Source organism: Mugil cephalus, chromosome 17 (assembly GCF_022458985.1).
Source record: "Mugil cephalus isolate CIBA_MC_2020 chromosome 17, CIBA_Mcephalus_1.1, whole genome shotgun sequence".
NCBI classification, from domain to species: Eukaryota; Metazoa; Chordata; class Actinopteri; order Mugiliformes; family Mugilidae; genus Mugil; species Mugil cephalus.
The window spans coordinates 1,747,227-1,774,593 of NC_061786.1; the positions used below are offsets into that span (position 1 = coordinate 1,747,227).

General features: G+C 41.6%; 1 protein-coding gene across 2 annotated transcripts in view; it reads right to left on the bottom strand.

The window, feature by feature from the left end:
* Positions 1 to 5,837: 5,837 nt before the first annotated feature.
* The window catches only part of bcl11ba (BAF chromatin remodeling complex subunit BCL11B a), a 39,256-nt gene continuing 17,726 nt past the window's right edge, over positions 5,838 to 27,367 (bottom strand). The window contains exons 3-4 of one of the 2 annotated variants that reach the window (XM_047610989.1): positions 10,163 to 12,022; positions 5,838 to 6,405 (exon numbers count right to left, since the gene is read on the bottom strand). In XM_047610989.1, coding sequence (XP_047466945.1) covers positions 6,365 to 6,405; positions 10,163 to 12,022 — 1,901 coding nt within the window. In that variant the 3' untranslated portion in view covers positions 5,838 to 6,364. Of the gene's footprint in view, positions 12,023 to 27,367 lie in introns of both variants that reach the window. The other variant, XM_047610988.1, reaches the window with a different exon arrangement.

Sequence of the window (27,367 nt, forward strand, 5' to 3'; positions counted from 1 at the left end):
TCGCCACTGCCCACTCCCGCCCACCCCACCCCCACCTGATGTAAATAACCTCCCCACTGGTTCAAGGTGGGACGTCACTCCAACTCCATTAGTTTATTTTATTACCACGGAAAAGGCTGAAGGAAGTGAGGGTGTTGAGCAGGATGCATAAAGAAGGGGGTTCGGGGATACAAGAGGGGAGAGGAGGTGTCTTCTATACTGAGACTGAGGCGAGAAGGATGGAGATGGGCGAGAGAGATTAGGACAGACAGAGGAAGAGTGAGAGAGAAATAATGCAGAATGATAGAAAGAAGCAATCTAAAGGGAGACAGACAGGCCTGAAAAAGGAAAAAGAGGGTGACAGTTGACATGAGAAAGAGTATTTGTGTGTGTGTGTGTGTGTGTGTGTGTGTGTGTGTGTAAATACATGTAGAAGTGGAAAGAGAAAAAAGCATCACCTTATTTTATTCCCAGCAGCAGACCTGCAGTTAATCACACTCATCATGTTCTCTAACATGTAGGATAAAATACTGTCACCTCATGACCTCAAATTCAGACCAAGTTACGTTAGTTACGTACGCAGCCTGTGGCGGTGCAAGCCATTTAGAATTGTGTGCTCGTCAGTCTGGCTCACTCTACAACAGCACCACCCAAACACTAGTTGGTGCAGTGTCTTTTTTTGCCATTTGGTTTAATTTTTGTTTCCACTTCCTGCTTCACTTTCAACAATGGTGGCTGAAACGTTTCCCAAATTTTGCCGGATGAATTCAGACAGAATGAACATTATGTTATGCAAAAGTCCATATCTCCAAACCTCCTCAGTTAACCTTTACTATTATTTATTGATCCAAAACAATCAAACAGAAAATCGGGTGATGGAGAAGCAGCTGGTAATACTAAAGCAGAAAAATGCTACTACCAACTGGACCAATCACAGCTCTTGCCCTCTGCGTGTAGTTACGTTTCTGAGAGGTGCATGTCAGTTACAGCGCTAAGTTCAGCTGTTGATGTACGTAAGAAGCATTTTTTGGCAAAGGTCTTTTTTTTAACTACACACTGAAGCAAAGCAGTAGCAGCAACCTCCAGTTTCCACCCACAACGCAAGGAATCTACAAGTGTTTGAACCAAATATGTTATGTAGCTGGTCTTTTTACTTTGTTTGTTTAAATAGTGTGGAATTAACTATTTGACCACGTCTTCTGTATGTGTGCATGTGCAGTACATCATACTTATGAGTTTCGTTTAGTGTACACATGATGTGCAGTTTTTGTGGAATATTGAATCACAAACAGAGGGATCATTTAACATCGTGGCTGACAGTCAGTTTGCCTTTTTTGCTGAAAGGCTTCCTCTCTGTAATCATGGCCAGCATGTGAAATAAAGGCTATGAAACAAGGCTGGAGCGGAGTGATAATGGTGCTGATAGTGTCACTCATGCTTCACCTCTCTCTCACTGTCTCTCTTGGCCTATAATCTCTGTTTTTCCCCCTCTAACCCCCTCTGTATTTCAAAGGCAAAAAAATAATAAAATTGCCTTTAGTGGTCAGATCTATCTGATCCTATCTTTTTTCTTGCTGGCTTTAATGTAAGCAGATTCCCAATCAGCCAGGATGAATCCAATCAAGACGAAGGGGGAGGCGCAACAATCTAGGGCACTTTTCCCAATGACTGCTGCAGGCCAGGAGATTAGAGGACACAGAGACTGACACGGAGAGGGAGAGGAGTTAGAAAACCGGAGTTTCTATGATGAAGAAGAAGCTTTTCATTCAGGGATGCAACGCTAAATCACACATGCTGTACATTCATCCTTTTACCTCCATTTGGATAACCCCCAAGTCCTCTTTGATACAGAAATGCTAATTTCCTTCCTTTTTTTCCTATTCACTTTTTTAATGATTTCTGCCATATGGATGCCAGAATACCAGAATGGGAGGAGGCACAGTGTTTCTTCAAATCATCACGGCTAGTGGCTGATTTATACTCAAACTTTCCTCGATCCCTCCCTCCTTCCCTCCCTTCCATCTCTTCATCCCTCCACCACCAACGCCCGGTGACGGCTCTCCTTCCTCTCTTCTTTCATTTCCAAAGCTTAACTTCATTGTCTCAAGCCCCTCTCCGCTTTCATCTTAAGACAAAGATTTATGTAAATCTTTGGGCCGGCGTTAATGCTGAGCGCCGTGTGAGAAATAGCATCCCTAAATCGTGGCATTGTTGTTGAAAATGACAAGGCAGGCCCGTTAATCCTACAATGCGATCATCCAAATGTGTCATAATGCTGTGTGTAGGCAGGCGAATCTGAATATCAAAAAGACGCTGCGCACCTCTTATACAGCGCCTTCAGGACTTCCACCGCTAACGCACTACCATCTCCCTCTTTCCATTTCTCTTTTTAAGAAATGTCACCCTGCTTGTCACTTCCCTTGCATTCAAGAAAGTGGATAAAGCACATAAGATGCCACAGTCTCAAGTTTTTCAACGGATACTCTTCATGTTTAGCTTGTTTTCATCCACATTTGAAGCTTTGATCCGTTGAGATATTGACAACCTACATCTGTGCAATCGTCGCTATGACTGTGAGCTGAAATAAATCGATAGCTTCTGCCTTGTCACCAAGACATATTCTTTTCAACAACAGTAATACAAGGCTTTGTAGTGGAACAACACACAGATACAAAGAGAAACAAGAAACCGTAGCGACATGTTGAGTCGAGTTACTACACGTATGGAGCATTTAGCTAACAATCAGTTACCTTGTATTCCTTTATTCTGAATGTGAAGCAGGGCTGATTCTCGCTCTTATTTGTGTGCTGCGCCACACTCAAATTGAGCCCAGCAAATGTCTGATGAGGATTCATTTGCTGGGGGAAATTGACAGTGGAAGTAAGGCAGAGACCGAGAAGCATGATAGCTTCTTTTTTGGAAAGAGCCATGAAACAGGCATGCCAATCAATTGGACAGGGACAAGGCTGGTGAATGATAATGTTAATAATTACCAGCCATGTCGGGGGACTCCTCTCTGATTGGCCATGAAACCTCTTCCATAATTAAACGACAAGCCCCAGTCTTTCTGTCCCTTCCCTCCAAGCCTTACCTCCTGACACGGCGACACCTCCTCGCCTGACCCCTTCTCCCTTTCTCCTCCAAGCCCCTCCACCTCCCTCCTTCATTCCTCTGCCATCCAATCGGGGAGGAGCCCTGCGGGGGGATTTTGTCAGGGAGAATAGCAGCGTTGATCTTGAAGGCTTAAGACCCTACTGTACCTGTCAACAGTGTGGCTTTGGCGCTGACGACCAGCGGCTTAAGTCATTTGAAGTTGCTCTTTTTTTTAAGGAGGAGGGGAGGAGGCGCAGCGAGCGCTGACAATCAGTCAGGGTCTTGAAATAATTCCATCCCTCTGAATAACCAGAGGTGTCTGTCTGACTTAATCCCCCCCAGACACACACACTTTTAGTTAGTTATAAAAGCAGGTTGCAGGGCTGATAATGGCAGAGAGGGGAACAGCCTGGTCTTGTCAGACTGTAGTCCAGCTGGGTGCTGTGTATTAATCAAATGACGAAATAAAAACATATTCCTAAATTAAAAAATTATTGCAGCTATTTTTATGACTGGCAATATTTTGCAATTATATATATATATATATGTGTACAGTCTTTGTTTGATTAACAGCTAAAACCAAAAAGGTAGCGTATGGAATACATCCATACATGCATTGTAGCAATGAGGCTGCAGGAAAGAGAATTTGATTAAAAAAAGAAAAAAAAGAAAATATAGTAAAACAAATAAATACAAACGTTTTAATTGACTGATTTGCTTTTTAATTAACTGATTAATTAATTATTATTCATCTTCAGTCAATCAAATAATCAGTTTGTTTTAAGCATTTAGTATTGTCACCGCTTTGTTTTTTTCTAACGTCTAAAGTTGTTTGTGTATTGTTTTGCCTGTGATAAAAATCTTCTATTTTCAAATAAATTATTTGATTTTTAATCTCCTTCCTCTGCAAAGGCTTCGCTCCCCGCTTTTCTCGGGTTCTCCCCCTCGTACTGGGTCTCATTACTTCACTTTCACTGTCTTTCTCTTGGCTGGGATAATCCCCCCTGTAGGGGACTTCAAAGTGCAGGCCGGCCAGGGAAAAGCCTTAATTACCCATTTGCCTTGAAACTCAAGCCAAATCACAACTTGCCCAGGTCTGTCTGACTCCACACTCACGCCTCCCTCGGACTAATTGTGAGTCTGGAATTATTTTCTCTCTCCGTCCTTTACTGTGGAAACGGAAAGATGAATTTAAATGAAATTACTAGAAATTATGAAAATGCGGAAGCAGGTGATGAGAGAATTAATGACCTTATTTCAGAGTATTGATTTGCCCCCATGTGTAGTCTTTCCAAGAAGACAGTGAAATTCAATGATGCAAAGAGCCATTATCTTAGAGTCGCGCTGCTATCTTGTAGATTTCCCTATTTTCATCGTAAATGCTGTCATTCCAAGCCATAGGAGGGCAAAGCCTCCTGAGATAAAAAACAATAAATTATCTCCGCTCGTCTGTTTTGCATTACTGTTAATGGGAAAGCACACTTCAGCTGGCCAGAGATTTCTTTCATTTCTTTGAATCCAGCTTAATTATCATAACTTGTCATTTATTCATTGTGGCCTTTGAAAAATATTGAGCCTCACTGATTGATGGCGAGGTTCAACATTTTTAACAAGTAGCAGTGCCACCTCTTGTGTGGCATGCTCTTTTTGACAAGGGATGTCAATCAGAGCAGCGAATGGGAGAAAAGATGGCTATTGTGGATGATAAATGAGTTCAAAGCGATTTCATATTATTTGAATGAACTGGAGGCTTAGAGATAGTTTGAGGACTTACTTATAGATGCTCAGAGAGAAATAAAATAAGCTCACAAAACACATATAATAATGAATTATTAGGCAACTAAAATGGAGTAAATTGAAAGTTCAGGCCATAATGTTTGTGAGAAATAAACATAGCGTCAGATATGATATGATAGGAGTTCAGGTTCAATTGTAGTTGCCTAAAGTGAGTAATTAAGCCAATCATCATGATTTCACATCCTGCTTTTACAGTGTCGATTAACTAAAAAGAAACGAAAGACACAAGACACTTGAACATGCATCAGCATTATAATTATATAAACTACCTTAAATGACAGAAACCATACTTGATGGATGTGACCCTAATTGCCCCTCGGGGATAAATACATTTTTTTATGATTCTGAAATTTAATGTTTTAGTTTGGCCCAAGTCCTGTCCACTAACATGAAGGAAGCATGGCTTACCTACTAAGTGTGAATATGCAGCACCTGTAATGTGTGTGAAAAGGTAGGCTTGGTATCTTGTTACCATGCAACATGTAGTCATTCACAACAAACTGTGACGTTTTGCACTTTAATATACATAGTTTTCACAGGTAAACTGATGAATCTGATCAATAATCTGAAGAGTGACGGCTTTAAATCCGGATGCAGGTGCTCCCAAAATAAATTGTGTATACACTGAGGTGGACTCATGAGGAGAATAAGGATGTGCTCAACAAAAACTATTGTCGCTTAATGTTTTAGATATCGTTACAGAGGCCTCAATGTGAGCTTAATAATAATGTGTTAGCATGGATATGAGAGGCAGAGGTGTATTGGTATATAAATGTAAATACAAACTTCACTTACAATATGCAGTATATTGCTAATTATATTGTTAATGAATCACACAAAATACCTGCAATACAAGCAGCTATGCTGCTGTGGTATGAAGTTTAGTTTCTTTCTTTTTTTTTTCACTACTAATGGATTTGCTATTGTCATGTAGCGTACTTAAAAAAAAAAGGAGAAGTAGACAGTGGGAGTCTGAATGTCATGTTTACTGTAATCAGCCAATGGCAACCACTGGCAGCACCTCAGTGACATCAGAGAGAACACAAGCTGCAGCCTATGAAACGTAGTTCATGTATTTAAATTAAGCGACATCACAAACAGCAGTACATCCTTACTCCAGAAAGTGCCGTCCCCAGCCCTCCCTGTCTGCATTTAAACATTATTACAGAACAATAATGACATTTTCTCAGCATCATCCCAATGCATTGTATCTTTATTACTATTTCAGTACAAATACAAGGAAAGCCGCCAGTATGGAATGTGGCATTGATTGGATTTGAATTGGAAGGACCTGTGGGAGACTAAATGAAAGCACCATGAAAGAAAATATTAGGCATACTCTTTTGAGAAGTGTTTTATCAAAGCCCCAACCGTTTTCTTCTGCATCTTTTGTCATTGGAAGGTGTTTAAATGATTGTTCTTTCTGCGGCTCGTTCCAGCAGCAGTGCATGTGTTTGTGTTTAAAACGTAGCCCATATGCATGAGAAATAGCCTCTCATGGTTGATGCTGTAGTTGTTTTTGTCCGTGGTCCCTTTCTGTGAAACCAAAGAACAAAATGAGACAAACAAGCAAAGAATGGGGAATTGTAACAGCTTGTATTTGTGCTCTGTTCTCATGCCGAGAAATATCAACTGGGAAGGCATTTGCCTGAAAACTGACATGGAGGTCACAAAGGTCAAACAGAAGAACACCCCATCCCCACACACACACGCACACACACACACACACACACACACACACACACACACACACACACACACACACACACACACACGCACACACACACACACACACCCTCCCTTCAAACACAGGGAAGTCACTGCCAGTGCCAGTTAGAAATCACAAACAAAAAAAGTCAAACAGAATGAAAACAGCGTAGTCATAAAAAACTATGTACAACCAATGGAGTGGAAAAAAAACAGCAAGTTGTGTTTTTGTAACTAAAGGCTGTTTAACAACCTTTTTGTTCCCTTTCTGTACAACATGAGTCATTACAACAGTACAAATTCATCAGGTTCTGTTTATCCTGCACACTGAGAGGAAAAACAGAATGTGGCAGCAGGTGAGTTGGATTGGTCACTGGAATAATGTCACCCTACTGCTGCACCCAAAATAAGAGCAAGACGTCCTGAGGTACCCAGAGTACCCTATTCACAAAGGATGCACATAGTCTACAAGTTAAAAAAAGACAAGCTCCTTAGGAGAGACAGCAAGTGCCTATACATGTAATTTAAACCATCCATGAAGAATAATCCATTCCAGAAGAAGAAAAATAGATACAAGCCAGGATTCTCAGTGTGTTTTTTTTTTTTCCTGAATAGCAGAACCAATGTTCTCTAAGGGAGAAAGCCTCCCTCTCTAGTGGATCACCCACCCACCCACCACCCTGCACCCCAAACCCCACTACCAAATCCAAGTTTGTTACAGCTCAGTCATTTTTTTTAATTCATTTATTTTTTTTTTTTAATTTCATTACACCCAAGGCAGAATAAAAGTTACTAAAACTTAAGACTTTTACAGTTACAGTGACAAAAACAGTTTAAGAGACCCACAATTTAAATTGGACTGTAAAATAAAGAATTAAAATTAACCTTTTTTATATTTTTGTAAAATGCCCAGGCATTCTTGAATATTACAAATACTGGTATACTTTTACAGTAAACAAGAAAAATGTAATATATATTCATATATATTTATATATATATTTATACTAAAACCCCGTCACCAAAGAAAAGAGAAAAAACAAAGGAAAATCAATGTACACGTTGCCACTCGGGCATTCAGAGAAAGTTTAGAAGTAAACCTGAAATAAAAAATACTTGCTTAAACACACATACACACAAATATTATTTTACCCTTGTACTTGTATCAATACTGTAAACTTATTTTAAGATAGAGTGCACTAATTTTTTTTTTTTTTTTTTTAAGTTTCTTCATTTCCTGATTTTAGTCCAGTCTCTTCCTTAACTTTTTGTGTGGCTTTTGTGCACTCCCGGAATTTTTCTGTTGAGGGACTGACTCTTGTTCTTGTGAGTGAGGAATTTGATAAAGATCTATATATAAGTTTGTGCCTTTATATGTACATATGCATACATATATACACACACAAACACATTAATATTGTGCTGGGTACTCCTAAACCTAAACTCAGCATTGTTTCTTTTGTATTAATTTAAATAATTATGTTGAGCTTTCAAATGTCACATTTTTGCATCTATTTTCTTGTTCATTTTGATACTCCATAAAAAGTGTTCCATTTGTCTACAATAACAAGGAAGATCATTGTTCAAGGCACACTCATGTCAAATTGAATAGCAGTACAAAAACTGTCCCAAATAAATGATCATTATTCGTTTACTGAATTTTATAGTGCCAGCATTAGGAAAGCCAAGCCTAACAACCCTGGGCACTTTAACATCGGGAGATCCCAAGCTCCAGACCCTTTAGTACGTTTTTCTGTCCAGATTTCTGTGTGTGTCAGACGGAAAAATCATAAAGTGCAGGTCTGTTGTTTAGAGCTGCGTGTATTCACATTGACAACTTAAAAAAAAAAAATAAAATAGTGCCATAATGAATGTGGATGGGGCTTAAAGAAAAATGTGATTGTGATGTATTTATTCATTTAAAGGCATGGAGCAAACAGATGCCGTTGGGCATAGTGGAAATTAGTTTTATTCTTTCAGCACACACTGATACATGTTCCTCTTCTACGCAAACGTGTCCCACAACTAACAATGAAGCTTTGAAAAATTCTGATTCATCTAGAGGTGACTTCAATTATAGAATCACTACAATATTACAAGTCAAAATTTACTACTAATGTCGTTTCAACAAATTGCAATATATTTTTAGCACAAAATGCATAGGGATGATGATTTTTTTTTATACAATTTTAACTATAAAATCTGAGAGTTAAAGGATCTGCAGAAGTCTAATTAAAGTGGTAGTATGTACTTACATTTTACCCTCTTTAAACAAATTAAAGTTAGAATTGGAGACACTGACTCAAATATAAATGAGGATTTTGAAATTAGGTTAAAGCTTAGGCTCCAAGCTTCGTCTTGGCAGGGAGTGATTACAATGACTGATGAAGTGAAGATGCTTTGAAAGTTGCTTGACAAGTGGCAATATAGGAATGAATGGGTAAATAAAGGAAAGCAGTACAGTTTACCCTGAGATGTCCCTGTGCTCTCTCTGTTTCTTTTTCCCTATCTCTCTATGCGCACTCTTCATGGCTTCATGCTCACTTACTCGTAATAAATAATATAGCCTAGGTCATATGGCTTCATGCAAAATATAATGCATGGATTTATGAATGTAGGTGAGTCGGTAGTAATAGGAAAGGGGGGAGTGAGTAGAAGAAACGAGGGAGGGTACTCATAGCGTTGTCAGAGCTTGGCACAACGTACCAGTCAACAGCTGCCTTATTCAGAATCTGTTTCAGGAGGAGACAGGGTTTATGAACCTTGGGATCCTCCTTCATTTTACATTTACTGTCAAATATGACACTCAGTGCTACATATCCAATTATATTGACATGTTTTAGAGTCAGTTCATGCTACAATGCCAAAGGATTGTTGTCCGCGTATCGTTGTCACATAAAATAGACTAATTCTAGCATTCTCAGTTAACGCCACTTTCAAATTGAAGATTGAATTCAGCATATTCTCAAGAAATTACACATTTAGCTTAATATACAATTTCCTACAAGCAGTGGCCAAAAAGACTTAAAATGGATTTTTGTCCTCTAAAGAACTCTCAGGATATCATGTGGGTTTAAAAAACAAAAACAAAATCGAAATCAAATAAAAATCTAACTAACATTAAAAAAAAAAAAAATCTTAATAAAAATGTACCTGCTCATGCCAAAATACAAAATCCAATAAATACAGAAATTATTGCACAGTTAAAGGCTCCACATATTTTGTAACTCAACCGACTGATTGTTTAAAAATGAATGCCAAATGAGGCAGTTTAGACAGCTTCAGTTGGTGTAAGATCTCTGTTTTTACTTTTTTTTTCTCAGTTGGCAGTTTTTTAATCAAAAACACAAAATTAACCAAAATTAATATTTCATTTAAAAAAAGTATCCAGCTACCCCATTATTTATTTTAAGTCAAAATGTGGTGCAGAATATGGACATAGGAAACTTGCTTTAGGCTCTCTCTGCTTGCTCAATTTTGACCTCACTGGTCATCAAATGTTCTCCATGCCACTTTTTCATATGTTTCTCCAGAGTGCTATACACACTGAAGGGCATTTGGCAAATGTCACAGCGGTAGACCTCCTTACCAAGCTGGCCGTGTGTCTTCATGTGGCGTGTGAGTTTAGAACTCTGGGCGCAGGCATAGTTGCACAGCTCACACTTGTAGGGCCTTTCGCCAGTGTGACTGCGTCGGTGCACCGTCAGGTTGCTACAGTTCTTAAAAACTTTGCCACAGAATTCGCAGGTGTCGCACCTCCTGCTGTCCTTGGAGCTTGGTCGACCGGGACCTCCACCTAGATGTGGTGTGCTGCCCCCACTGGCAGTACCACTGCGGCCAGACAGGCCCCCATCCAGCAGGTCACCTGGAGGCGTTGAGAACCGTAGACTGCCGTTTTCTGATGAGTGCTCAGAAGAAGTGGCAAAGGGCGATTGTCTGGAGTCAGTGAAGCCTAGGAAGGGGTCTTTTATGAAGTGGCGTGAGGCAGCGTAGCCCACCAACCACTGGGAGTACACGTTCTCAGAAGGGATGTGGGGGGCTGGGGGAATGTCCAAGTCTTTCTCAATCTTGATCCTCTTATTTGAGGAGTTCGACAGGGCGGGGCTGGTGATGGGGGTAGGTTTACGGGGAAACAGGCCTGAGAAAGAGTCACCGGAGCCACAGTTCCGGCCATTAATAGTTGTCCTCTCTTCCTGCTGGTGGTGGTCCATTTCCTCAGCCACTGAATTCTCGTCTCCAGTGTCACGCTGGCCATCCAAACCCCTCTTGGAGAAGGGCATCCTTTTACGATTGTCAACTATCAAATTATTGTACTGCTGTATGGAGTTGAGCCCGCCACCTTCCACCATCTTCTCTAGGGCAAGTGATGACTTTTCTTCTGAATGAGGTTTAGAACCATTCTCCCTGTTCCGGTAGAACTCAGATTCCATGCTGAAGTTAGATTCTGGTCGGCTCTCATTCTCAAGTTCCTCTTCTTCCTCTTCCTCTTCTTCCTCCTCGTTGCCTTCCCCCTGGAAGTCCCCATCCCGATTTTTCATACCCTCTCCTGTGACATCACTGGTGCCTGGCTCTGGGGAACTTGTTGTTGAAAGGCCATCATCGGAGCGCCCTGTCAGTGATCCAGCCTTGTGCATGTGAGTCTTCATGTGGCGCTTCAGCTTGCTTGCCTGAGAGCAGGCGTGGTCACACAGCTGGCACTTGTATGGTTTTTCTCCAGTATGGCTGCGCCGGTGCACCACCAAGTTGCTCTGAAACTTGAAAGTCTTACCACAGAACTCACAGGATTTAACCTTGTTCTGTGTCTGAGGAGGAGTGGTGCTGTTTGGGGGCATAGGGGGCAAGGGAGGGGTGCTCAGAAAGGGCGATTTAGGCCCAGGTTGGAATGGATTGGGATTTAGTAGCCGGTGCATAGGGTTGGGCCTGCTGGGTGACAGTGGTGGAGTGGTACTGTTAGTGTTCCCTGCCAACTCGCGTAACCGCCTGGAGAAGTCCATCGACTGAGACTCCATAGCCATGGGTGTGAGCCGCATTACCCTCTCAAAGGCACTGGGGTGTTGGGAGATGAGGCCCATTTCCTCAGCGCTAAGGCGTTCCAGCCGATGGGGGTCCAGGTGATGGCGGGGAGGCGGACTGACAAATGGAGGCGTGTTGGGGAGACGGTTTTCCACAAAGCCTGGGGGAGGTTCCCGAAGCAGGGGACCTGTCATCCTCAGGAGATGGAAGGGGTTATTGTCTCCTAGAAAGTTGGTTAGGGGGGACTGTGGGATGGAGTCATTGCCCATGGGTGGAGGCATAGTGAGACGAGGGGTGAGGGCTGTGCTAGAGGGGTTGGACTCCAAATAAATGCGAATGCCATGGGTGTTCTGGGCATGCTGCAGCAGGAACCAGGCGCTGGGGAAGGGCTGCTTACAGGTGGTACATATATAGCTGGAGGGCTCGTCCCTGCCACCTGCAACAGAGAGGAATAACAGATTAAATATTTCAGCTGATACACACATCCCCTTTTTCAAAAATGATTACTAGGTGATTTAAGTATATGTTTCACGATTTTTGTCATGATCAATAGCTTCATGTACATTTGGAATATGTACCTTTTTTTTTTAAAAAAAAAAAAAAGGCAGTGAGATGCATTAAGTGTGAGCAGTTTTAATCCTAATAGTATCTGGAATCCCAGTATCTGGAAAGACCTTGGCTGATCATGTTGTCACATAAATACAATGTACTTATTGCATTTATGAAAAGTGCTTTTCACAGTTAGACTGGCTTGGCCCACACTATATCCATGTTTTAAGAGGGCCTTGATGTCTCATTTAGCACTCCAAAAACTGCTGGAACAGTGTGAGGAAACAAGGCTTACACATATACTAAGCATCATGGTAGATGTGTGTATACATGTGATTGTTGAGCAAATTATTTGAATAAAAAGTAAATAAAAAAAAAATGATGAAGATGAGAATGTGCACTGTTATTTAAGAAGCACACACTAGCAAACTGTGGAACTGTGTTGTGAGCTAATCTGAATAAATCAAAGTCAGTGCTAAGTATTTAAATAAATTAAGTTGAATCACAGAGAAATACAAGCACAGTATAAAACATAATTTTGAGAAGATTTGCTTTTTGTTTTTTGTAGCACCTTATTAATTCAAGTGCTTTAAAGTAATAAATAGCTACCAAGCTACTAAAGAGGCTGAAGATCATGCTACACTACACACACACACACACACACACACACACACACACACACACAGATAATGATAATTGTACTGTTGTTCTTTCTCTTGTATTTATTCAATGGAAGCTCGTAGTCTTGACCTAGTATACTAATTTCAGATACTGGAGAAAACATATGCTCCTCTAATTGTTTCCTTTATTCGTGTTTGCATGTGTGTACATGACCATGACTCTTTCTGGCAGCTAAACACACACAGATTAACACAGTATATGCACACACACTTACATCTATGGAACCAATCTTCTCTATTTGCTTGTCCGGAGCTAAATTTGATGAAAAAGTACTTATTTATTTAAAATACAAAATGTCAAAATGCCTGTGAAATACTGATATTAATTTATAAGAAATATAATTAAAAAAAAACTTTTTGGTTGAAATCAGCTGAAATAAATCAAAATATTATTTCTGTAACTGAACATTCAGCAATAGATTTTTTTATTTTTTATAAACTCACTATCCCTTCCTTGCTTGAATGTGTGTGTGCATTAAGGAGGAGCAGAGAGAGGCAGAACAGCTGTTCACCTCCATAGTCCTGTAAAGCCTTTTGACTTAATTATTGCGGACAGCGCACACACACATGCACAAACACACACCCATTCACTTACAAACAAACACACACACAATGGAAATAACAGCTCCCCATGTCTCAGTTTTTGTTTCTCTCTCTGTCTCTCACGCACACACACTCACATTCAAGCTGTTTTATTGCTGAATCTTAAGACCCTTAACACTCCAAAAGAGAACCCCCATCCCCACAACACCACACCCCCCCACCCCGACACAACTCCCTCTCTGTTCGGCCGACTCCTTGATCTGGGAGCAAAACAGAGAGAGAAGATCCTCCCTCCATCCTCCATCTTTCAACAAACTTCTCATCTGCCGATGGAAGTCGCCAGGAGATGCAGCTGATTTTCATTTCTGCTAAACAATTAATGCGTGTGTGTGTGCTTGTGTGTGGGGGAGGGAGAGGGAGGGAGACAGAGCGAGGGAGAGGGATAGAAAGAGGCAGAGAAGAGGAGAGAGAGTGCTCTGAAACGCCATTTCTCTGGCCGCATTGGAAGGAGCAGGTCATGGTTTTTGTTTGGGGGAAGCGCGCGCACGTGTGTGTGTGTGTGTGTGTTTTGCTCGCCCTCCCGGGGGAAGGGAGTCTACGCAGATGGCAAATAAAGTATGCAGCCTGAGGCGAGAGCACATTATGCTAATTCTAATGTCAGCTGTACTTTAATATACGACTCTATTTAATCACCCCATTATTTCCTATTTCCATATGAAAAAACAGAGAGAGCGAGGGAGAGTGAGGGAGCCGCTCATCACTTTATTTGGTAGAATGCAGAGACCGGTGCTTTATGGAGTGAACGGGAAAACACACTCCCTCTCCTCGGCATCTGCATAGATACATTCCTCCTCTCTCGTCTCCCTTCTCTCCCTGTGTTTGCGTCTTACACACACACACACCGTTTAAATTATGACCCACTGTATGTGAATTTACAGTAAGTGTGGGCTGTGTGTAAAGGTTACATCAGTTCACTCTGTGTTCCTGGGGTCGTTCTCTTTATGGAAACATTAATTCTCAAATGCTTAATGTTTTCGCCGACACATGAAGTGTCGTGTGTAATAATGTGCCATGTAAAACGTGCCCTTTGCTTACTGGTGCATTAGGTGTTAACAGGACATCACTGTATCTTATAATTCCCCCATCCACCTGGCAAGTTAACACCACCCCACTAACGAGCAAAATTTATTATCTTAATTATTTTTTTTGTTCCGTTTTGTTTTAATTCGCTGCATGGCACTGCAATGCTGACGCGTGAGCGGAAGGCAGCAGTTACAAACACTGGGAGACACACTTTTTTTTTATCATTACATATATGAGGATATAATACTGAGCACTTCTGAGAATTCTCACATGACATTATTAATTCATGTAAAGTGTACAAGTGTAATTGTAAAAATGATCAGGGTTCTGAAGGACATTGTAAAAGACGTGTCCACTATTAGCCTTCAGCTAACAGCGGTGGTGGTGACATTTGTAGGCAGTTGTGAGCATCATTTTCAGGTTCCAAAGGCATCAAATATTCATTACTTTGGATAAAATGTGTTCATGCAGAGTTTGCTCAGTATTTAATTTAAAACACACGTGTAAACAGAAATGTGCTGTATATGTACTAAGTCTAAACTGCACTGGCGCCGTGCATAGAGAAGCTGTTGTGGGTTGGGCACACACGAAAAAAGCAGAAATTGAAAAAATCCTGAAAAAAAAATAAAAAAAGTAAAGCACAGCGTTGCTGACAAAGTTGAGTGACTTGATGATCTGTCTGTCAACCAGGAGACTCCATTCAAACCCATTATTCTACTGCCTTTCTATCTCTGCCAGGGGAAGTGCAGTCTGGCTCTCTGCCTGTGTTTAGTTTGGCTCATGTTCGCACACACACACACACACACACACACACACACACACACACACACACACACACACACACACACACACACAAAAAACACATGTGCACACACACACAAACGCACAAACACGGGCAAACAAATCAGAATGAGGCAGTAGTGTTTAGAATGTCACATTTTCACACACACTGACATCATATACTCGTCACTACAATGACACAGCTTCTGTTGTCAAAATATATCATTTTAAGAAGGAGGAAAAAAAGACTGAAAATCTTTGTTGGTGTGTGTGTGGAATACACTACGGGCCACGGGAGCATGTGTGTCCAGCAGCAGCCAAATACGCTGGCATCCATTACTTTATCCATCTCTCCGTCCCTCATCCTTCAGCAGCCCTTGCTTTAGGTAATCTCTCCTCTACGCTCCCCTTTCCTGGTTTGGTTTCACACATTATAAAACTCTCATTACTGACTGATTCCAGTTTTCACTATGATTCAATTTACCATAATTACTGCTGCTGCCGCTAATAAAAAAGGGAAGTGAGGGAACGGCTAGAAAAGCAAAGGTGCAAAGGTCAACTGGCAGTTAGCGGCATTCATTTTCATCTCAGTGTATTCATCTGGGGCGGCTAATGGCCCAATTTTCTCCCCCTCGGTCCTCAATAAATATTGCTGGAATTACAGGTTAAATAGCTAAATTAAATCACAGCTATTACAGATGAAGGAGGGAGGAAGAGCGGAGGAGAGAGAGCGCGCAAGAGAGTCAAATATGTACAATTATAGGGGAAGCGCACATCGCGGCAAAGTGTGCGATTAATGTAGTGAGTGTCAGTGGAGCGCTGTCGGATTATTGCGTCAAATTATTACATAGATCCTTTTGTCTGTGGCCGGCGGCTGAGAAGAAGACAAACACGGAGAGAGTGGTGTGTGAAAAGGCAGAGCAAAGTTAAACGGACCGATCTTTCATCTTTAACTCCACTTACACAGAAGCTTTTAACAGTTTTTCTCTTCTGCAATATTTTGTATCTACTTAAACTACTGCTGTTATTGTCACGATTTACTTTGGATGCCTTATAATTTTGGGGTCTGTGGGGGTCAGTAAATCCTCACACAGCGAAGCTACATTCAAATAAAAATGACTCATTTGGACTTAACTGAAATGTAAAAGTTCATTTTTATCTTACCTGTAAAACAAACAAACAAAAAAATCTCTGATCAAGGTTGATTTATCTTTTTTTTTCTTACCTCTGTTTCATCCCACAACTTCAGAAAAGAAATCTGAGTAAGATCTAAGTGTAGAATATTGGATCGAAGACCAGGTTTTGACCAGGTTGACTGCCTCATAAAATTCCGATTTGCTCACACCAGTGCACGATGCCTGGTTGACATGATTTAAATCTTAAATCTTTGGAATAACCACCTGCATATGCACACCCAAGACAGCTCTAACCTATGTGATTCACACTACCAGAGGAATACAGGCACATCCTGACACATGTGACCCAGACTACCATCGAATGTGGACAGAGATCACATCTCTAAAATGTGATCTCTGTGTGTCCTGGGAGTGTTCACACCTATCTTTTATGAGATGCTATCACCCAGAACTGATCTTAATGCGAAGTCTGAACAGGTGGATGAACTGGCTCTGATGTCGGGTGATGCCGGATCAAGAAACGGTAACCACTGAGCACCTAGGCAGGGGACTGATTACCATGGTACTGTATATTTGAGGGGTTAGGAGATGATTAATAACAGGGTATACCGTATACCAGGAATACAGTATGTGTATTTACACACTTTGTGGCACAAACATAACTTGCCAGATATTAAATGTACTCCACTACATTATCAGGAGTTAAACGTGGAGGGAAATATGACACAAGCGCAGGAACGGCCACTATGTATGCTTTGTGTGGTGATCACTTCCTTTGTGAGGAGGAGTCAGTTTGTGTAAGGGGGTTCGTGGCACTGTCTCTGACTGCTGACCTGAGCCAAGGGTATCGTTGTGTGTGTGTGTGTGTGTGTGTGTGTGTGTGTGTGTGTGTGTGTGTGTGTGTGTGTGTGTGTGTGTACGTGTGTGTGCGTGTGTGTGTGTATTCTCCTCTTGGCCGTTAGTCCACTTGTAAAAAGTTTCCTGATGTTTTTCTTACATACATAAGCAGTGTTAATGTGATCTCAAGATGCCCCACATCCCACAAAGATATACACCATCACTATTGTAGCACAGCAACAATTACATGCTTGCATCTCTGCTCATTCACACTATACATACATCTGTACCAGTTCTTGTTTTCACTTGTGTGGAATTAAGAAGTGTTTATTTCCCGCACGTCTCCATCTAACGAGATAATTTCTAAAGCAGAGCTCATTTGGCGCCAAGTTACCAGTATTCTGTAAGTAGTCTGTAAGTTTTGAATGAAGTGGTTTGAGCGCAGGCTTTTAAAAGCCATCCAGCACGCGTTTTAAATAGGATTTAATAGCTCACAACGAAATTCACTGCAGGACCACACAGCAGCAGCTTTTATTAATTCACCATAACTGTATGGACATGGAGATCTTTCACACTCTGAGCAGACTTTATCTGCTCCGTCTGACTCGTGATTCACTACAGCTTCCTCACAGCTCCCGGAGCTCTGGTCAGCCAGACTGAAAACTCCTTGTGGGGAAACTGAGTCATCACTGAGCTCAGCTCACCACAGACGCTTCTGGCTAAAGACCAAGAGGCAAACCCCAAACTCTTGCTGCTATACAGGCTGTTACTGTCAGCCTACATGCCACAAGCTGGGTTCTCATCCAACGGCTTTTTTTGATGTGTCAGAAGTGAAAAACTGAATGGAAAGTTCAGTGTTTTGTCTTAAAATATTTTGTGCTCATTTCAAATGGGCATTGCTTTTGTAAAAACAAATAAATCTGGAGCGCATGTGTTTCTTTACACAACAGCCACTTTTTTTTTTCTATTTTTGCAGAACTTTCTCAGATAATCTGGGTGGATATAGAGCTGCTTACTCTTCTGTCAGTAAGAAATAATTCCTAAAAGTCACATAAGTAGTAGTGTTTTTATGATTATTTGTGTAATGAGGTCCGTTATGTAGCCATATCTTGGCCATCTTTCTGGCTCTGGGACAAGAAGACGACACTTGCAATCCTCATCTCACCTAATGACACAGTCACAGAGCCCGACGGTAAAAATAAAGTATTTCATTTGATGGAATCTTTCCTGCCTGTACCACTTTTTTAAAAGGAAACCCAATGTTATGGCATTTCATGAAAGTTCATTTGGGTTTTGTACATGGACACAAATTGTCTTGGTTCTTGTGTGACACTCACCACAACCTGTGTGGAGGTTAAACAAATGGACCTTCAGAGGCTGGAGGGAGACAGTTACACACGGGACTACGATGCACTCATTGCATTTTTCTTTTGAAGTTTTGTTTTCACTTGCTGTTTCTTTCTTTTTATGTCCCTCTTTTCTCCAATTTCTGGTTAGTTGGAGGCAACAAAAACACTAGGCTAAGGAAAAGATCATGGTTTGGGATAGATAACAAAAAAAAACACCTCTCCAAATAAGTGGCATGCAAGTCAATGCCAAATGAAATAAATTAGTTTCAAAGCAGGGCAACACCAAGTAAGTACTGAATGTCTCGGCTGTATATCTGCCCAGAACCATCTCAGTAAGTACAACACCAGACCAACAAAAACTGCTCCAAAAAAAGGCTCAGGTACCTATGTTATTTCACAGGTCTCTCATGAACACAACTACTTATTTTGATTTCAGAAGAATAGCCTGAATTCATTTCATCCACCTCCACTTAAGAAATGAAGTGGTTGGTATCCAGCAAAGTCAGCTGATCTCATCAAGACATAAAAAAACTATATTAATTGCATTTATTTATGTTTCCTTGCTTTATGTTGCTGTATCCCTTCAGTGTCTACACATCCTTCTTTCATCGCAGCATGCGTTGAACTTTAGCATTACCCCATCTTCTCTGCATGTTATCCAGTCGACAAAGGATTAGCATTGTGCAAGGTGTGCGCGCACAAGTGTGTGTACAAACCCGACGCTCGTGACGAGACAAGGAGGTGAGGAAAGGGGGGCATTGGCGTTCTTATGTTACGAATTTTAAAGGAAGGCTTAGCTGATCATAGCCAAATTAGAATGCATTTAGCTCATTAAGGTGGTGGAGCAGCAGCGGGTACAGGAAGATAGGACAAAGAGGAGATTCTCCGTCAATCACGCCACATGACGAGCAGTCCCGGAGTCAAAATGAGGGGGCGAGAAGCAACCCAAAACAAAATGCCGCAGTGAGCGTGTGTGTGTGTGTGTGTGTGTGTCCCTGTCTCTGTGCCCTGTTAACAAATTAGAGGGATTACCAGAAGAGAGTGCCAGAGCATACCAGCTAATCCCACACACTGGCCCGCACCACTGCACCTGGGGAGTGTGTGTTTAAGCTGTGTGTGTGTGTGTGTGTGTGTGTGTGTATGCGAGGTGTGGTTAGAGGAAGAGGCTCTTCCTACCACCAGCAGCCTCTACACACGGCTTCATAGTCCCAGAACACAGCCCCTGGTACCGGCAGGGACCCCTAATCCTGAACATACACAACAGTATACCAGGCTTGGAGGGTGAACGCGATACATGTCACTCTTGCTGCGCATGTTGGTTGTATGTTCATTTTGTAGAGGTTGAAATTACGTGTAAAGGAGTCTTTGAATGATGGGGCTTCTCTAATGCAAATAAATTATTATTTAAAAAAATGAAATAATTAAAGGTCAAGTATAGTTTATTTGCAATTTTGTAATATTGCAAAGGATGGTTTTCTGACTGTTACTGTCCAGTGTGCATAACAATCCACATTTGTGTCTAAGAATGACAGATGGTCCTATCACCAACACTCGTACAGGACCTCACTGTTGGAATCTAGGAAAGAAAACCTACCAGCCTGAACCAGAACATATCTGATGTTGTTCTTTAAGCTATACTCCCAGCGTGTTGTGCTCCGGTGTCTGGGTGTAAATTACTGAGTATATGAATACAAAGATACATGCTTATATCATAAGGCAGATCTTCAGCGTCTCATGAAGATGGCTCTACTGTGGGCATGCTGTGTTTTAGTCTTGTGAGGTTAAGTCATCGACATCTTGTCAGGTGAAGACTTGGCGTGGTCTCTGGAGCCACAATAGAGAAACTCTGCCATGAGCTTGATTTAACTGGGACAGCAGTCCAACACATTTTTGGATCCCTCCCTCTCTCCTCTACGTCTCCCTGTCACCTGTCCCGTCCAAATCCTCTCCCTCCTTCCCTCCCCGTATATAAAGCTCGTCCAAATTGCACGCTGCCAAGTGGGAGTCTCCTGGAACACACTACACACACAGGCACACACACACGCATGCTAGAGCTCCATCCAAGACTATGATGTAGCAGTGCCCCTCTCGTCTGAATAAGACATATTACAGCTTTGCCTGACAAGAAAAGAGTCTCTCTCTGTTTTTCCTGCACCTCTCCCTTGCCTCGCCACTGAACCAGACAAAATTCAATGTAATCCCAGGTTTATGAATTCAACATTATGCCCTCGGATCAGAATCTCAAAATAAGGATATTTTTGTAACCTTTAGCAGCTGTTTAGGTATCTTATATAATAAAATAAGTACTATTTCACCTGTAAAGAGGGGAGCAGAAAGAAAGGATTTGAGGTGGAAGAGGAGCTGAAGCAGCAGGAGGAGGGGGTGACAATGAAGGAGTGTCGCCTGTGGTCTGAGTGTTTTGGTCAGACTCCACTTGTTTATACAGAAATAGCAGCAAGAAGCAGAAGAGGGGAGGGAAGTGGGGCAGGTCCTAGGACGAGAGCAGATCCAGACCAGGAAGGGGTTAGGGGAGGGCACGGATGGAGGGATGGAGAAAGGGATGAGGGGACAGGTCTCTGCTGGAGGCCCTTATAAGGCCTGGAGGACTGGAGAGCTCTGGAAAGGCAACAAAATGATATACCTGCAGACTGGGACACAGTGCATGGGAACCCAGCAAGCAAGCTCTTTATCACATAATAGCAGTCATACTGACTTTAATGATGAGTTCAATCAAACTCAAGATAAAAGATAACTTGGGTTATAAAATATGCTTGTTCTCTCAAACAACACTGTAGCCAAAGTGTCTGATATAACTCGAACAGTACATTACTCTTCAGGAGGAATAATGAGGAGTTCAGTGTTCCTGTCATAGCTATGGCTCTGATTATAGTTTAAGAGCTACAGTATTTGCATCACAAGAAATTCTCCATCTGAATTCTTTTATGTATATATAACTTTATACTATTTAGTTTACTGGCATAAATACAGACGGGAGGCTGGTCAACTTAGGCCATTAATTACATATCCAACATCCAGTTGCTTTGCTTTTCAGTACTTATATTTAGTTTCAGTACAGTTTATTCTCCAGTTTCTATTGTTGATTCTCAGTCATGACTAGTGGACAGAATCTAATCTTTTTTTTTTTTTTGGTTTGGTCCAGAGAGGAGATCAGGTCCTTGGTACTCCTGCTGTCTCTCCACTAACTGGAAGCAGGCCTGCTCCTATAACCAGTCCAATCTGTTTTCATTCGCTCATACCAACACACACGCACAGTCTGAAGTGCGGTCCTCATCTCTTAAAGGAGAAACGCACTCCCTTTTTATTACTGTTTCGGCTACACTGTCAGAAAACCATATGAGGAAGCCAGCTAGAAAATCAGTCTGTAAAACAACATCTTAAACCCTACGGAAACTTACAGTTACACATCAAAGTTATGTAGAAAAGGAGTGCCCACACTGTAAACATTAACTGACAAGCTGGAACACTGGGAAACAGTGCACAGTCAGTGCTAACACAACACTACTATACTTTACAGCACACTGCATCACACCAGGGCATTTCCTGTATAGTCTAAGTTACAAATCGAGTAGCATAATATGCAAACATTTAGGTATCTGCTGCTGGTTTTTCTCTGCTCTGCCTGTAAGTGCTTTGTCTCGTCACTGTAGCCAGGCTCACATGAAGCTGCTCAGGATGCCCTGATCTGATTTCCCTCGCTGGTGAGACTCCCCACCACAGACATTCAGATGGATGCTATGTGGTGGTGTGCTTGAAACCTTGACCAGAATCCTACCGAGGCACTTTATCCACTGACCAATCACGGCCGAGACACAATTCCTTTCTCAGAGCCCACAATTGCCATAGATGATATAATAATGTCTTGTGGGGCAAGTGGGACAAAATAATTGGTAAAACCTCTGGAGATTAAGAATCAATAGACACACAGAGAGAAAACACTGTACCAACCTCCAATTTTCTCCCTCTTATTTTCTCCTACAAATGGTGACAAAGGAGCAGTTAAGACACCCTGCACAAGCAACAAAGTGGGTGCACACAGTGTAACACAGCCATTCTTGGTTTGGGGTCAGCGCATAGATACAGTCATGTATACTTGTTATAGAAATGTCTAATAATTTTACAGTAGTATAACCGATGAAATGAGCGGATTAGTAACAGGTTTTATTTTGAAATTCTCACTCCGGCTTTCTCATAAAGGCGAGAAAGAAAGAATGGAGAGGATCTGCCTGTTTTTAATCAGAGGGGTACCGCCGGTTATTGGCCCTCAGCCAGCATTGTTTACTTGGCCAACCCCCAACCTCACTCTGAAAGGCAAATTACCCCAGCAATGGGCAATTTCGGTCTAACCAACAGGTAGAAAATACTGTTCCCACATGGAAAGAGCCTCATGGCCACATGTTCTCACTACCTAAAAAATACATAGTATAAATGCATTACTTTCTTTCCTGGGAAACAGGACGCAGGTTCCTTTCTCAGGAGAAAAAACTACACATGTTATTGATTTATTTACAGATGAAAAAAAAAAAAAAACAGAGACGGCAGCAGTCCAGCTCTTCTCCTTCAGCCCTCTTTTTGTTATCTGTGATGTTGCCCAGAGAAATCAATAGAACAACTGTAGCTAGCAAGCTTTGTTTATCTTTTCCTCTAAGTGAATAATTCAGGGATGTCAGCAGGGGTGAGGCAAACCTTTGATACAAACGAAAGGGTTTGGTGTTCACGGGCGGCGGGTGTCTGTGTGTGTGTGTCTGTGTGTGTGTGTGTGTGTGGGGGGGTAACTCCCTCTTTATCCCCTTCCTCCAAAAGTCTGGAGGAGATGAGAGATGCTAAAAGTGGCTAAAAGTCTGTGTAAAAGAACAGCGAGAGGGAATGCTGGCATTACAGCCCCAACACCATGGATGCCTTCTGCCCATTTCTAAGAGTGAAAGCTATTTGACATCAGGCTGTCTTAAAGAATACATACCCATTCAACTGGTGATAACATTGCTGTCTTCAAAAAGACTGTCCCCAAAGATGCTATTGGTGTTTCACTCATTTGTACATGTAACACACAAAGAGATGGAAACAGGGAGTGAAGAATGTAACAAGGGACGCCCACCAGTGTGTAAAATGGGGGCATTTGTGTAGAATAATGCGCAACGCCGAAAGCATATTATTCACTTGAAAGTTTGGGGAGTTTGCAAAGAGTGCTAAATAAGTTCACAGGCTCCAGTGGAAATTTGAGGTGAACAAAAGGTCTTTAAGGAGTTATGAGTAAATGTTTATGGTAAAGGGACCTCCAGCACATAACACAAATGTCTGCTGTCACAAGCTTTGATTGTACATCATACCTATTCTTTTAAATCCTGAGTAGTAACTGTGCTAAACTGGGGAGATTTAAAACCCTCTTAAACAAGAGGATCAACACGCATTTGTCAGGCTGTGTCACCCTCAGCTGCATGCACGTACATACACGCACACCTACACACGAGCACAACAAGGCGGCAAACATTTGCAGCAGAGTCGCTAAACCTCTGCATCCCACCTTCGCCACGGACGTACAAAAGCCCTCAGTCCCTTGTAATTGAGGTTTAAATCCTTTCCTAACATCCTTCCATCCCTCACTCTTCACCAAACATGGATTGCGCCAACACAGGGCCCCTAATCCTTCCCAGTTTAACCAAGTGAGAAATTAGCTTTTGTTAAGTGGTGATTTGGCCGGTGTTAAACGCCAGCAGACTATTGTAGAGGAGAGGGGCAGTCATGAGTCCCCCAAACTCGACAGAAATACTGTGGTAATCCCATCCTGTCCATGTGGCCAGACTGGAACTGCTTCTGCCTGCTAGTGTGCAGCTACAATAAAGGCAAATTATTTTTACTCAAGCGCTATGTCCCTGCCTGTTTGGTCAAAAGGGGCTTTGAAACATCACCATGTCAGCTTAGCAAGAAAGGCCTGTTGTGTGTATTACCTATTTCTGAGGTGTTGTGTCTGTTTTGCAGCATGCCCTTGCTGCCATCTCTGCCTTTACAAAATCAAATCTTGTATGCAGAGTTGTAGTGAAAGCCACCCGTGTCAGCTTGATAGACGACGCAAGGAAAGGCTACGGATTCAGATCCTCAAAGCCAGTGAGAAAGAGCAGGCTGTTCTGGCAGGAGGAGACAAGACAAAGCGCAGCGTCGTCTCTGAGACTCAGTGGGGAGACATCTCAAACAGAAAATCCCTGTGACTTTGTCTCGGTTCGAGCAATACTGAGGAGTTAATTCTGAGAAGTTTGCAGTTGTCGGGTGTAATGTCATAACTGGAGGGCGTGGGCTAAAGGGCTGCTAGGGAGAAAACTGGCGATGACCTGCATATTGTTTTTGGTTTTTTGGAACACTAGAACTGTGCTGTAATTCATACAGGACACACTGTGAAGGAAATGTATTCTTTGTTTAAATACAAACACAGCAGTCCAACTCAAAGCACTATTCAAGGTTTGGTTTATTCTTTTACTTTTTACTTGATCTTTGGTGTTTGCTGCTAAACGTTTGTTGCTGCAGATTTAATTTAGACACACTGTATTTCTTCTTTTGTTTGTTCCAAGTTTGTGGACCTCTTGGTCTTGGAAATGCCTCCCAGACGCTAAGTCAGTTTGTTTGAATTGTCTTGTCTTTGTATAATCTAAATGACAAGCAAATACATCAGTAATTTAACCATGAAATGGGAAAGTGAAAAATATTATTAACTGGGTTGTTAATCATTTAGCAACCACTTCATTTCATCTTACAAACTGCTCAAGAAGAGGCTACTAAGTTGACCTTTATTATCGTTTTTGCATAGGTTATGCGCTTAATGCCCTTAATTGTGTATCTGTTTGAAGCCTGTGTCAGAGTGTTCATTACAGTTTTTTGCACTTTTGACTCGTTTTGCATGTAAGCAGTAAAACACGTGTTTATTCACTCTGGAAAGAGTGTGAGTTATTACTAAAGCTGCAGATGGAATTGTTTCCAGATATGCCAGGCTTTGACACCCACCTTCATTCTGTTACTGCTTAAAGGGAAGCTTGAGGGGCACTGTGTGAACGTTCCAGGTCCATGTAATAACTGATCACGCTGAGCTCCGATAAGATGTCTGTCTCATTTAAAAATAAAAAAAAAAGGATCTGCCTCTGAAGAGACTTTCCCAAATGATCCCTTATAAGTGAACAAGTGCTTGCAGACACAAACTTGCATGGACACAATGCAACACAAACACAAATATGACAAATTTGCTTGTCCTCGATGAAAAACACGTATCTCCAAATTTCTTTTTTTCATAACTGCTTTTGATACATGCTTTTTGACTGCCTTTTTTGACATCCAATGGAGATACGTTTTAAATAGATTGCGTCTTAAAGCATCGTACCATCGGTCAGATAGATACTGAACGTGTCAGTTGCTAGGGTAGAATGCAGACATGTCGTATACTGTAGGAAGCCAAAAACATCAAAAGTGGAGATCCGTTTTTTTCATCGGACAGCGACGTTACAGAAAATTAGACAGTGTAAACATGGGAAAGGTCTTACAGCACCGAATGAATGTCGGTGCAGCCTTTCCTGGAGGGCCTGTGTCCCCAAATATCATCAGTGAGTCCAGATGAACACAGATGGAAGTACAGCGTTCATCCAGCCACTGTCATATTCACAAAGCTTCCCAGTCACCGTCCTTCACTTTTCTACTCTCTCTGTTGGCCTCTGCCTACTACCTGCCTAATAACAGGCCCTCGCTCAGTCAGTCATCTGGATCCAAACTCCACTGAGCACTTATCGTCTTATCTGATCTCTCAGTTTCACAAAAGCCAACAGGTTATATGAAAGCCTCTCCCATCAACAGAGGGATTATTCACAGAGGAACCTATATTTTATACAGAGATTACATTTCCCTGAAGGCGGTCAATACAACTCTGATGACGCTTGTATGGTGTCATTACATGAGTTTTGCTGGAGAACGTTTTTTGCAAATTTGTGACTGGATTTCACACCATTGTTTGTTTGTGCCCAGTCTCTAAAGGGATTCTTATTATAAAGTCTGTAGGCTATACTTGTCCCTGATAACACCTAATTCCCTATAAAGAGAATAAATAATAAAAATTTCTCATCTTGAAAGCTACGATACTTAATTCCCCACAAATCTCTGTATGTCAAGGTGGCTATTTATTGACAGGCGTTTAACTGTCTTGTGACAAAGGAGGCCAGAGGATTTTATATGTGAACACTTCTAGAGAGTGGAGTTTAAGAATCAGGGCATGTCATGTGTTGTATTCACTGTAAAGACCAGGAAAACATTTGTAAGTTGATGTATTAACAAGTATTTGTCACAACTGTTTCAAAATCTAATTGCAAGTGTTTTGGTACATAAGATAAAATAAGATAACCCTTTATTTAACCCACAGAATAGCGGAATAACGACTTGCCAAGTGGGTACAGTAGGGACTTTCTAAAAACTTAACTCCCAAATTAAAAAGAGGAAATGTTGTACTGCAGTTGAAAAACTAACATATTTTACAGTGTTTCTGCCTATGGTTTAGCAAACGTCTGCCAAAGGAAGCATGGGTAGCACAGGTTTTGTGTTTTAACAAGTTAAGCAAGAGACATAGGGAGTGCCACCTACAAAACGTACAAGAAATAGAAACCTCATGCACTGCCATTGTTAAAAATGGAGAGAAGAAAAAAAAGAAGTTAAAAACTGTATCCATGGCTGCCTGTGATTCATGCTCCTGATGATGCCTTTGCATTGGTCACGACTCGCCGCGCTGCGAATAGCTGTTGTGATTGAATGAATCAGAGACCATCAAGAAAAAAAAATCACGTAT